A 13208-nucleotide genomic window follows, 5' to 3' on the forward strand; every position below is an offset into this window, starting at 1 on the left:
AATCAAATAAAGCGATAAGACAAAGAAGTGAAATTTATAAAAGAACAAGGAAATTTAAGAGATTTACCAAATTTGAGGTTGCATTATTTTCACTCTGCATATGTGGTCAAAGCTTCTCAAATACCCGATACATTGATCTGGTCGCGCTACGAGGACCATTTTGGCTTAAAATTCAATAGTCGGGGTACCACTTTGGGTGCAATTAAAAGTCAAGGAATCAAATTAAGAAAATATTATAGTCGGAGGATCATTTTGTCAATTAAACCATTCTAGGGACCAAATTAACAAAATTTTAAAAATGTGCAAACCACCATTTTAGTCCCTGAAATTGTTTAGTTGACGAAATTTTAAACAATTCGATTATCAAATTAATTGAAATTAAAAACTATGAATTACATTAACACTTATAAAACAATAAAGGGACCAAAATGGTAATTAACTCTCAAATATATTACGGAGTAATAGTTACTGTATACAATTAATTAAAGAGTTAATTCCATTTTTGGTCCTAGATTTATAGGTGGCATTCCACTTTTAGTCCTCTTTTATCAAAACATCCACATTTTGTCCTAGTATTATTGTGGCATGACCATTTTTGGTCCTCCGTATTTAACGACATTTCAACAACAAAAATGGTCATGCCACAATAATACTAGGACCAAATGTGAATGTTTTGATAAAAGAGTACTAAAAGTGAAATGCCACCTATAAATCTAGTACCAAAAATGGAATTAACTCATTAATTAAATCAGTTAAAAACTAGAAATTAATACAATCAATCAGCAATTAATCACCGAATATTCTTTACATAAATTTAAACCCCATAATTAAGGATCTTTCACTACTCTTTCCTTGAAGGCAGGTAAAAAAGGTAAATCACAATATGTGAATAGTATTCCTTACATGATATATGACAAAAAGTATTGATGATCAATTACGCGCCTACTAGCAACAATTATGCCATGGACCCGAGTTAAAATATACAATCTATATACTGAATGTTCACAGTTTAAACTGTGAACATTTAATATATAAAATTGTGAACATTTAGTATGTAAATTGTGAATATTCAATATATAAAAATCATGAACATTCAATATATAAATTGTGCACATTCAATGCATGAATTGTATTTTTAGACCCGAATCCACCTTGCAATATGGACCCAGTCCCCAGAATAATTTGCCCCGTACTACTAGTGCCTAGGCAAATATGGCAAGTTATTAATAAGCCAATGCAACAAAATTTTAGACAAATTGAAGTCCAGGTTAATTTGTATGCGTGAATGGCGTGATACAAATATACAATCATCATATATGTCAATTGTTAAAGAGATACCATTTTAGTCCACAGAAATCTATATATATTAAATAAATTACATGATTTAATTTCACTTTTAGTGTATAATAACACTTCCATAGTAGTCAATATCTTTTAGTCCACCGAAATGTAAATAAAATTTTAAAAAAAAAAAGATAATTTTATTTTTGGTATATGATGACAGTTTCTTAGTAGTCAATATATTATACTTCTGACAAAATTAAAAAATATATATATTTAATTTAACATGTCATCTTTAAATTAACTAATATTAATTGATTACAATTCACATAAATGAAGTTTCCACGAAACTTCCTAAACGCTAGAACACTATCACACGTGACACCAGATTACACTATATATTTTGTAACGGTTGATAGTACACAGAAGAAAGTAACATTTTCATAACAAAAACTTTAGACAGAGGGATTTGAAAATGGCATCAGAAGTGCAGGCATGTCTTTTGGAGAACGGGGGGAATTATATGAAGCCGCCGGCGTCGAGACACGGCGGACATTCTCGGATGGCGCACAATGTGTCGTCGTCATCTCTCCGGCGAAAATCCGATATCGCCGCCGTCTCCAACGTGCGTTATAGGATCGTCGGAGACGTGCTGGCTAATCTGCACCAAGTTTTTCTCGGCACCAAACTTTGCATTTTGTTCGTTACTGTTCCACTGGCCATCATCGCCCATTACCTTAACTTCACTAGGGTAAGCTTGTCCTTTCACTTTTTTTTTTTTTTTTTTGAACTTTGTAATTCATAGTACTTTCTGAATATAATAATACTAGTGTTTTACCGGTGTGTACTTTTTTAGTATAACAGTATTTGTACCAAATGGGTGCTTGCGATATCTAAGTTATTTGTATTTTTGAGAACTATTATGTAGTGTGATAACATTTCTGTTACCATTTCAAATGGGTGGTTACAAGTTTGAATTTCAATAGGTATTGACATTGAACAAATTTGAGAAAGTAAAGAACATATATTACATTGTAAACAACTATAAGTGTTTTTTTTTTATGTAAGACATGTATTTTTCTTTGCATTGGGAGAAGAAGACATTTATTTATTTATTTTTATTTTTGAAAAAACAGTCATGGATTTTTGGATTGAGCTTAATCGGACTTACTCCGCTGGCTGAACGCATCAGTTTTTTGACCGAGTAAGGAATTAATTACCATTACCATTATACGAAATTTTACGTTAATATTGTGATATTAATTATAGGATTTAACTTGTGTAACTTGCAGACAAATAACCTTCTATACCGGACCAACAGGTATTTTATTTATTTATTTATTTATTATTTTCAATTAGTTACTTTCTTTACTTTACAATTTATAGCATAATTAAATTTCTATAAATGGCCGGAAACGTATATTTGATTTGATTGCTACAAATCATTCGGATTGATGCTTAACATTGCATTATTATCTATTGTGATTTTATTTAATTAATATAGTTGATGAATAATTAGTTTTTTTTTTAATACTACTAACTCTATTACAATGTAGTATCTGTTCTGTCTCTACTTTCTTAATCTACCGAATAATTTGTTAGGTTTTAATGAATAAATTAAAGTGTTTATGATAATGTATGTGTGTTTTTTAGTGGGAGGACTGCTAAATGCAACTTGTGGAAATGCAACTGAACTGATAATTGCAATATTTGCTTTGGCAAAACACAAAGTAGATGTGGTTAAATACTCACTTATTGGCTCTATACTCTCCAACCTCCTCTTGGTTCTTGGAACATCTCTCCTTTGTGGTGGTATCCTCAACATTTCCAGCGAGCAAAGATTCGACAGGGTAAGATTTCATTTCACTAAAAATGTAATCGTAATTATTGGCTTAATTAACATATATAAATTTGAACGTACAGAAACAAGCGGATGTGAACTCCCTGCTTTTGTTGTTGGGACTGATTTGCCATGTTCTTCCTCTGATGTTTCAATACGTTGGACAAGATCCCACTTTGATCGCAAAGTCAACCCTTGCATTGTCGAGGGCTAGTTGCGTTGTGATGCTGCTTGCTTATATTGGTTATCTGGTTTTTCAGTTATGGACTCATCGACAATTTTTTGAAGCAGTATGTATACCATAATATAATATCTAATTTGATTTGGTGCCATCTTGAATAATATAATGCTATGTTAGTCGACTATTTTTTTTTTAAAAATTTAATCACTTTATATGATTAACGATTGCATGTGATGATAAAGGAAGAGGAGGACGGTGATAGAGAGTCCGAGGAAGAACCTGTACTAGGTTTTTGGAGCTCATTTGTTTGGCTGGCTCTCATGACTGCTATTGTAGCCCTCCTGTCTGAATATGTAGTAGCCACAATTGAGGTGAGTAATTATCCATATTAGATATCAATGTAGTCAAAAGTTTGAATAAATTCTACGATAAACTTAATTTCGTAGTAGTGGAAATGGAAGCGGGGTTGATCTCCAGCTATAGTTGATGTTCTTTAGTTGTGTTTTTGACCCATATTTGACTCAGAATCTTAATTAGATGTTGTATTGGGATTCTTCTTATTGAGCAGATGTATGTCCTACATCTCATTAATATTGACTTTATATTAAGTATGGAGTTTGGTTAACCAACAATTTATTCAGTCTAACCAAACTACCTAATAAGTTTAGTCGATTTGCACCACATAATTAAAATCTTAATATATAACATATTATTATACCTGAAAATCTTACCATTGATAGATTTGGACAGAAACATGGAGTTATATATATACACATAAAATATTCTAATAATTATTTTTAATTTATTAAAAATAATTCTTTTTTTGGACAGGATGCATCGGAGTCTTGGGGACTTTCTGTGAGCTTTGTGAGTGTAATATTGTTGCCAATTGTTGGGAATGCAGCAGAGCACGCTGGTGCTATCATTTTTGCTTTCAAGAATAAGTTGGTAGGACTACCACTAGTCAAAAAACCATTTAATTTAATTTATTTATATTTTATTCTGATCATTAATAAGCATCTTAAAAAAATGTTATGTATACAAATATACAATACATAAATGAACTTAAAATTAGACTTCAACTTAATTGTACTTAAATCAATATTTATTTACATTTTAAAGAGGTTTAATTTGAATTGAAGCATACATTTTTCAATAATACGTTATAAATATATATATTTTTATTTGAAATGCAGGACATATCATTGGGTGTGGCTCTAGGTTCATCAACACAAATTGCCATGTTTGTGGTATGAATTGGCAAACACACATTATATAAGACAGATTTAAAATAATTCACATTTAATTATTCTATAAATTAAATTTATTATTTGCTTAGAAATACTAATAAATATTTTAAAAAAAATAATATTCAGGTTCCATTATGCGTGATCGTTGCTTGGATGATTGGAATCAACATGGACCTCAATTTTGGTGTCCTTGAAATAAGCTCTCTTGCTTTGTCAATAATTACCGTCGCATTTGCCTTGCAGGTAATAGTGTAATACAAATATAATATTTAGGCCCTGTTTGGTAAATGGTTGTTGGCTGATTGGGTTGGCTGTTTGGGTTAGAAGGTATGATTTGTTGATAATATTAGCTGATTGTAGAAAGTTGTTTGATAAATTAGCTGTTAGCTGATAGCTGTTTGGTATAATTTCTTTTCTCAAAAAGCTAATTGAAAAGGCGGCTTTGAGTAGCCTTTTGAATTTTAGCATTTTGGAGTTGCACAAAACTTATTAACCAAATAACTAATAGTGGTCAAATAAGACAAAATTGGCTGATAGGCTGATTATTTACCAAACAGGGCCTTAGTAAAAATTTTGTCTTCTGGTCTAGTGGCACGAAGTGACTCTCTTAAATGAGAGGTCATAGGTTTGAATTCTAGTGAGGGCGATATTAGCTTTTTTGTGCTTCAGTAGAAGAGAAAATAGTTATGAACAAAAAAATTACAGACCCATTATTATTTTTTTTAAGCATATTTCGTTACTGTGAAAATATCAATTACATACCCTTGAACATTATTACAGGATGGAACATCTCACTACATGAAGGGACTGGTACTTGTGCTCTGTTACATTGTGATTGGAGTGTGTTTTTTTGTCAACCGAGGGCCATCAAGTAAGCATTTTGGTGAACTATTTACATAGTCTTGCTAAATTGTTCTCATTCTCATATGAAATTATATTGAAATTAATGTAAATCGCTCGTTTAGATAATTTGTGACATTATATATGATATTTTTATACTAAGATAAGATTTTACTTACATTTTTCAGATCAAGGAAATATCAGCTCTATTTCAAGTCAGTAAATTGTGTTGAGAATTTGACATAGTTGATTGCAGATGGGCGAATGGAAGTGGAAGAAATTGGAGAAAATTTGATTTGTTACTTTTGTTCTTAGTTGTATTGTACAATTGCTAATTCAATTCATGCATGGTACTATTGTAGAGATTAATACTTGTGGTCCTTGTGGATTAATGGATTATATTGTGTTATTTTCTTATGTTTGCACCTCCTATTGATACACATTATTTAAAAAAAAATTCTCAAATTTTTGACTTATTTTTGTATGTTGAAAGCACAAGTTTTTATATTAGAAATGGTCTTTTTGCATTCAACATATAATAAAAATTCGCATTGCTAATTTAATTTAATAGCGTCTTGCTAGATTTTAGTTGACTTTTGTAGCATTCTTTAATGATATATTTAAAAATTTTAAATTTAAAGAAAAATATTTTTTGATGTGTCTCGGGCAAATGATTTTGGTAAGTATTTAATTTGAGTCTCCCATCTTTTATAGGACGTAATAAGAGATGTGTTTTTTCATACATCGAGGACAAGATTAAACAAAAAATTGGTTCTTGGAAAAAAAGAAGAAACTACTTTCTCAAGGCAGACAAAGAATATTTCTCAAAAGTGTGACTTAGACTATGCCTACTTTTCTCAAAAAAAAAAAAAATCTATTCAAATGACTATTTTATGTAATTTAAAAAAAAAAAAAAAAAAAAAAAAAAGAAACCTACGAATTGGATTCGTATATTGTCGGGTTAAAGATCCGACGCGTTGTTTTTTAAAAAAATTTTTTTTTTTTTGTTTTTTTTTTTGATTGGGGACAAAGGCCCGAAATATCTTCCATGTCTGACCCACATGTATGCGTAAAGAGTGGCCCAATCCACTTTCTGTTCTTCATTTTGGCCACCATTTCTCCACCAGCATCCGTTCATTTCCGTCGCCGTTGAACGGTGGAGACCGGTCACCTGAGGAGAATTGTAGATGAGCTGCTAATTTACTCAATGCCTCTGTGCTGATAAATTTCTCTTCTCTCGTTTGCTTCAGTGAAAATGTCCTCCTGTGCTTTGCAATTCTCTTCTTTCCCTAATTTCAGCAGCTTTGAATCTCCCCGGCGGTCAGATTCAACCTCGGAAAGACTTGGCAGCTTCAAATTATTCTGCATTTCTTCGCGCTCTGGTTCTGATTTGCACTCGGGAGAAGCTAAGCAAGATTCCATTCACCACCAAAGGTACATATGTTCATGTATATAGCATACTTTATATATGTACTTGACTACTCCGTGATTTTCTTTCACTATTTTTGTTATAATATTTTTTTATGCAGCTTGGAATTTATTACGGAGTATTTTTTTTTGGAAATTTCTAGGAGCTAAAATGCGTTTTTGAATCTAAGCTTTGATTTTTATTTGAGAATTGGAATGATGCAGGGAGAAAGATGAAGCCAGGGTGATTTTAGTGGAAAAGTATGGGAATGGAACCTTAAAGAGGTACTCTGTCGCATTATTTACTATTTATTCATTAGTGATCCGTCAAATCATTTATTTATTTATTTTTTTGGTTTATTCTTTTAGTATTTTAATGATTTTTAAATTTAATTTTTTTGAGTGTTTAATATTAGGCCTAGGGACCCTAGGTTGGGGTGATTTCAGCCTAAGTGAATTTTAATCAGCCTACCAATTAGGCACCCTAGGCCTCAAGTTGGGCACCTAAGTCGACCGAGTCGGTGTCCAACTCGGCCAAGTTGACGCTCAACTCAGAGTGGTTTTTTTGCCTCTAAGCTACTCCTCTTCTATATTCCTCCGGTCATGTACTCTACTAACTATATAAGATATGAAGTTGACTAGTTTGGGAAATTATAACATTTTAAAAACTCACAGCCCTGAGTGGGAGAGTGGAGACGATATACTCGGATTACTCGGTCACCTAGGCACTGCCTAGGCGCTAGGCGCCACCGGGTGCCCGACTAGTGCCTAATGGCTAGCCCCTTTTGCAACATTGAGTACTAGTGTAGTTTCTAATTACATAAATTTTATATACTAATATTAAACTTAACATTATAAAAAATTGAATGAAAAATAACTTCCATCAAGTCTTGTTAACCGAACTAGATACATAAAATGGGACGGAGGGAGTATATTTTACCTCCTTTAAGTCTTTTATATAGTCTGTAGTCATTTCGATTTTCGAAGTATGTTTATGGAAGGATTATAGATACTTTTGGCTTTATAATCTTTTGTCAACTCAATTTTTATTCTATTTTGGATGGATTAGTTAATTTGTTTTTGCTATAAGCTTTGAAAACTTTGTTAATTGTTAGTTTGGCATTTTAAAATGGATGGAAAAATTAAAGTATTTATGTTGAATGTGTGCTTTTTCGTGCATGGGTTGTTTAGATATTAACCCTCTGGAATGTGATTTTGTGAGCTAGGTATGTATTAGATAATGACTCACAGATAAAATCCTTTCTTGAGGAACATGCTCCAGAAGTTCCGGGATCCCAAGATTTGAATGTCTCTGAGTTGGAGTTACCTTGGCTTCCAAAGGTCATCAAAGATTTTGTTTTACCAGCAGGCTATCCAGGTGATGAAAATTAATTCACGTCTTTCTTCTCTGCATTATTTGTGTCCTGGCCTTTATAAAAATACTTAATGTAGTTTCTGATATGAAATATGATGATAATTTGTGTAGAAACATCTTCAACAACATGCAAGCTTTGTCACAATGGTTTTTTAGAACCCATTTTACCTTGTAATGCAGATACAGTTTCAGACGATTACTTGGAATACATGTTGCTACAGTTCCCCACAAATGTAACTGGATGGATCTGTCATACATTGGTCACTTCAAGTCTCTTAAAGGCAGGTCAATCTTATTGAGGCCATTAATTCCACTTTGGGTATGTGAACTAGGAAATGGTGAAACTTTTTAATCACTGCCTGTCTGCCTTCCTGATGTGCTCCTAATTGAGGAGTTTTTTTGTTGGGTATGTTGCACTTGTAGAGGGGTCCTAATTGAGGAGTTTTTTTGATTTGTTTTGTTTTGTTTTGTTTTTTTTTGTTTTTTTTTTGGATTTTTCTAAAGTTCAGTTTCTTTATTCCTTGTGTAATGAAGTAATTCCCATTCTATATTTCTTTTACTCCTTGTGAGAGACTAAGAGTTACTGATCATATTGCTGAATAAAGAGTTTGCAGGAATAATATTCTTTTTAAAATTTTAATAAATAAAAGATGATATAGTCTGGAGCCTTCCCCTGTTTTTAGGAAACAAACTTTAGAAAAAAGGATGAAGGAAACTGCCCCTAAATGCCAAAAAGGGAATAAAACAGGAAATTACAAGAAGATAATGAATAGCTGTCCAAATTGATTCCTTTATAACTGGGATTTGTTCTAAGTTTCCAACAATTATTCATCTCAAAGTTAAAAGCATTACTTCAGGTCTTTTTTTGGGCTACTGTGCTCAATATTGCCTGTATGCATATGCATGACCTTTATACTAATTTTTAATTTGTAATACTTAACATGCAGGCTGTTGGAGTGGGATCATTCTCAGGAACCACTGCTGCTGCTTCTGCTGCAGCCATCAGGTGCTTTTTCTTCTGCATATCTTGTTTCTCTGCTAAAGCATAAACTTCAGCCTCAACTTTGAACAAATAAATACTTGTTTCTTTTACTTTCATATGATATGATGTGTTACGTAAAATCATGTCTCCGTATATGTTTGATAGCTTTTGACACCTGTTTATTGCAAAGCTATTGCTTACACAATGAAATTGCTGGCTATCGATTCTATTTTGCAGATGGGTGTCAAAGGATGGCATTGGTGCCCTTGGACGCTTATTCATTGGTCTGACAGTTTTCAAACCATGTGAAAGGAAATGATTTCTATTGATATGATCAAACCTTAGACAGAAAATGATATCTTGCAAGTTGCAGGTGGGAAGTTTGGAAATCTTTTTGATGATGATCCTAAGCAGTGGCGCATGTATGCAGACTTTATAGGCAGTGCAGGAAGGTATTGGAAAATTTATGGGTACTCATCTTTTAGTATTTTATTTGACTTGACCAATATAATACCTTAATTTTCAATGCAGCATCTTTGATCTCAGTACTCCATTATATCCTGCGTATTTCCTGCCATTGGCATCATTAGGGAATCTTGCTAAGGTATTGGACCTAATTCAGCATCACTTTTACTATTTAACATAATCGATCAACAAGCTGACTCTTTCTGCATTCCCTTTTCATGTTTACTTCTTTTTTGAGTATTAGTGTCAAAGAAAAGGAAATAAAAATAGGTCATACAAACCAATATTCTTTCTCAGTAATCCTTGAATTCATAAACATTTTCAATTTAATTGTGCAAATTTTAGGAGTCAACATTCTCTCTCTCTCTCTTATCCTTAGGACCTTGTTAATGGTAAACATTGAAGTTCAACAATCTTGTGACAGTAGTATTTTGACAGGCTGTTGCAAGAGGGCTGAAAGACCCTTCCTTTCGAGTGATACAAAATCATTTTGCTCTCTCTGATAACCTGGGAGATGTAGCAGCAAAGGCATGTACCGTATATGTAAACTTTGGACAATATCACTTGGTAAACCATTTGTAAAGTATGACTGTTAATGATTAGCGTGATTGATCATAACAGGAGGAAGTTTGGGAAGTAGCTGCTGAGCTTCTTGGTCTTGCCATTGGTATATTTGCCCTGGTCTGTGATACAATTCGTTAATATACTTTTAGTCTTTGACTGTATTCGATCATAAACCTTATTTGATCATTAAATTATGATTTTTTTTTAACGGAGGTAAATGCTTGTGCTTATACTGTCCTGCAGGATACACCTGGCCTCTCAAAATCATATCTCATGTTGGCATTAACATGGTTGAGCATGCGGGTTTTGCACCTTTGGTTTCGCTACTTGTCCCTTTCGGTTCTGCAATTTAACACAGTAAGATGTTAACTATAAAAACTCTTTTTATTAGGAAGCACTGAAGTAGTTATTCCTTTTCTGGTCCTGTCCCACCCCAACTGCCATTCGATATGGATTGCATCATATATCATCTACTCTTTTTCTTTTCCCCAGTAAGATCTCATGAGTCGCAAATATATGATGGTTACAATATGAATTCTAACTGAATGCAAAAATTTTTATGGACTTTTGGCCACTCAGGTTTAATTTGCTTTGATTATGTTTTTTGCAGATAAATATCAAACGTGCTCGTATACTAGTTAACTCCCATCTTTTGCATCGTACAGTTCCAGGTATTGATATCCAGATTTTACCTAATTTGTCATTTTATGCTGTATCATTTATCGAATTTATTGGTCAGGAATCAATGACTGCAATAGGAAAGAGAACATTTTGTTGTGGGAAAGGTTCTCAACTCCTCGTATTGTTTTTGGCGTCTCTATGGAGGAGATGGTTGGTGGAGAGAAAAATTGCTCAATGGTACAGCCTATTTTTGTTGAAGGTTACCTGTCATATGTTTAGTTACATTAGCTATAAAACCAGTTATTTTATATCCAGTACAAAATAGCTATAGGATATGAAGGCACTTAACTTTGATAGCTCAATGTACTTCACTAATGGCTAACTTCAATTTTCATTTGATCTCTGCACCAGATAAAGGGACTGCTTAATCTGTACCGCAAGGAAAGGTATTTTCTGGTAGTGAACAAACATCAACCGGAAGACTTTGAGGTCTTTATCTCTTTCAAGGTGTGCAATTATACAAGGCAATTGAAATTGGGAAAATTTGCATTTTGCTTTAATCTATGTCTATCCATTCAGTTATTATTTCATCTTGCAGGAAGGTGCTAGAAGTTTATCTGTATTACGAAGTGTATGGCAAACTTACTGGCTCTATCAGAACTGGGGCTGGTCAGATGATGCCTTCGATCAACTTGAGAAGAGCTTAACTGAACTAGATAATAGATTTCCAGATTTCTTGCGAAAATTAGAAGATGTTGGATGGGATTTGAATAATTTGAGTCTAAAGATCCCCAAGGAAATATCAGTCCAGGAAGTTGAAGCAATGTGACATTATAATTGCAGCCATATTATCCTATACCACGGTCAGGTCAGGTCCCTCGGTCCTCATAGTCATTGCTTTGGACCTAACCGTTCTCTTTAATTTGCAAGGCTCATCATAAACTCGACGCATTTGACTTTGTTGCTGAGTTTAAGTTCAATTTGTGCTTGTAGAAGTTTCTACCATACCCCCTCCCCCTAACAATCTCCTATTGATCAGTTGCTTTCTGGGGAATTTGAAGAATAGGAAGTTAGAAATAGCCATTTATTTATGTTATTTTCTTGGGATGTTTGATCAGTTGCTTTCCTTACCTAACAAGTGGACTTTGTTATATTGGCATTGAACATAGTGGAAAGCAGATTTTGTGTAATTGGAGGCTGTGATCTTCCAATGCCCTTAAACAATGACTACTTAACATCATAGTTGTATATATTTATGATTTGATGAATATGATAATGATTGTTATGACATATATAATTTGTTGCTTGAAGGTTTAATGGGTGGAGTGTTGGCACAGTGGCAGCTGACACCCACAAGTTAAAGCTTTTAACTCTGAAGCGTGCACGGTCCCGCCACAAGGGATACTTACAGGCATGAATTAGAATCCTTTTGAGAATGAAATATTGAATTAGTTGCAGCTTTCACTTCATTTCCTCTCTCAATTTGGTATTTATTGCATTCATTTTAACTTTGTTACAGAATCTGGGCAAAAGAGAAGGAAAAAAGAAAAGGAGTCATATTTTGTCTATATAAGGATAATCATACATATAAAAAATAATTAATTGACCTTTCAATTATTACTTTGGTCCCTTGATGGCAATTGAGGTAGTATATTTGCTACCAAGATATTCAATAGTTTTTGTTAGTAAGAGACTAAATCCATCGCCAATATGATAATTGAGGAACTAATTGGAGGGCTAAGTTAAGTATATATGGTATTTCACTATAGTTGGGAATCTGATACAAATAATATTATCATATGCATAATTACAACACACCCGATGAATTTTATAATACTATTTAAAGAAGTTCAATAATACATAAAAAAAAAAACTTTTTGGTAGTATTTGTTCTATACTTTCAATGCCCCACCATCGAGATTCGATCCTGTAACCACCCATTTGGAATGGTAATAGAGATATCATCACAGTACATAATAGTTGACACATAAGAAGAAAAACTTTAATTTATTTCAATTCATCATCGTAAGGAATTTTTCTTTAAAAAAATACATAATAAAGTTTAAATATTATATTATAATTATTACTTTTATAAATATTATTTGTAATTTAATTTACTCCATCATATTTAATATACTTATTATATCTTCTTAAAATATTATTTTAAGCTAAGGCTGATTTGATAAAAATTGAACCTAACTTGATACTTATATAATTTAAAATTTTAAACATTTTTTCTGATATTTTTTAAAAACCTATTAAAAGGAAAATGTTTTTGTCCCCTCATAAATTTTCTTCGTTTATATTATTATAATCAAAGGTTAAAATCAAAGGTTAAAGAATCCAATCAAATAATGTCATGTCAGAGAATTTTTTTTAAAAAGAGTAACATTACTCAAAAC

The 13208-nt window shown here is 32.6% G+C and overlaps 2 protein-coding genes across 4 annotated transcripts; both read left to right on the top strand.

The window, feature by feature from the left end:
- The first annotated feature begins 1756 nt into the window (after positions 1–1756).
- Positions 1757–5711, top strand: LOC116006843 (vacuolar cation/proton exchanger 3-like). The gene is made up of 11 exons (XM_031247337.1): positions 1757–2032; positions 2418–2485; positions 2574–2602; positions 2935–3131; positions 3205–3411; positions 3545–3673; positions 4134–4250; positions 4499–4552; positions 4679–4795; positions 5333–5423; positions 5581–5711. The coding sequence occupies exons 1-11, from the start codon at positions 1757–1759 to the stop codon at positions 5613–5615; spliced, it is 1320 nt and encodes a 439-aa protein (XP_031103197.1). The 3' UTR covers positions 5616–5711.
- A 772-nt stretch (positions 5712–6483) lies between these two features.
- Positions 6484–12098, top strand: LOC116007607 (protein root UVB sensitive 5). 3 transcript variants are annotated; one of them, XR_004095299.1, is made up of 15 exons: positions 6484–6826; positions 7025–7084; positions 8026–8177; positions 8355–8455; positions 9122–9180; positions 9394–9440; positions 9530–9608; positions 9688–9760; positions 10060–10149; positions 10243–10302; positions 10429–10542; positions 10796–10856; positions 10925–11065; positions 11218–11313; positions 11405–11502. XR_004095299.1 is itself a non-coding variant. In XM_031248329.1 (15 exons), exons 1-15 carry the CDS (start codon positions 6648–6650, stop codon positions 11633–11635), a joined length of 1521 nt encoding a protein of 506 aa, XP_031104189.1. In that variant the 5' UTR covers positions 6484–6647; the 3' UTR covers positions 11636–12098. The 3 variants fall into 3 exon arrangements, 2 of the variants coding, with proteins under 2 accessions (XP_031104189.1, XP_031104188.1); XM_031248329.1 differs by having other exon boundaries at positions 10925–11043; positions 11405–12098; XM_031248328.1 differs by having other exon boundaries at positions 10944–11065; positions 11405–12098.
- The last annotated feature ends 1110 nt before the right edge of the window (positions 12099–13208 follow it).

Source organism: Ipomoea triloba, chromosome 15 (assembly GCF_003576645.1).
Source record: "Ipomoea triloba cultivar NCNSP0323 chromosome 15, ASM357664v1".
In the NCBI taxonomy this organism is placed as follows: Eukaryota; Viridiplantae; Streptophyta; class Magnoliopsida; order Solanales; family Convolvulaceae; genus Ipomoea; species Ipomoea triloba.

Coding starts and splice junctions, on each gene's coding strand:
- LOC116006843 (XM_031247337.1), top strand. CDS start 1,757: ATGGCATCAGAAGTGCAGGCATGTCTTTTGGAGAACGGGGGGAATTAT. Junction 2,033..2,417: donor ATTACCTTAACTTCACTAGG/GTAAGCTTGTCC, acceptor TTGAAAAAACAG/TCATGGATTTTTGGATTGAG. Junction 3,412..3,544: donor ATCGACAATTTTTTGAAGCA/GTATGTATACCA, acceptor GTGATGATAAAG/GAAGAGGAGGACGGTGATAG.
- LOC116007607 (XM_031248328.1), top strand. CDS start 6,648: ATGTCCTCCTGTGCTTTGCAATTCTCTTCTTTCCCTAATTTCAGCAGC. Junction 8,178..8,354: donor TTTACCAGCAGGCTATCCAG/GTGATGAAAATT, acceptor CTTGTAATGCAG/ATACAGTTTCAGACGATTAC. Junction 9,181..9,393: donor GCTTCTGCTGCAGCCATCAG/GTGCTTTTTCTT, acceptor TCTATTTTGCAG/ATGGGTGTCAAAGGATGGCA.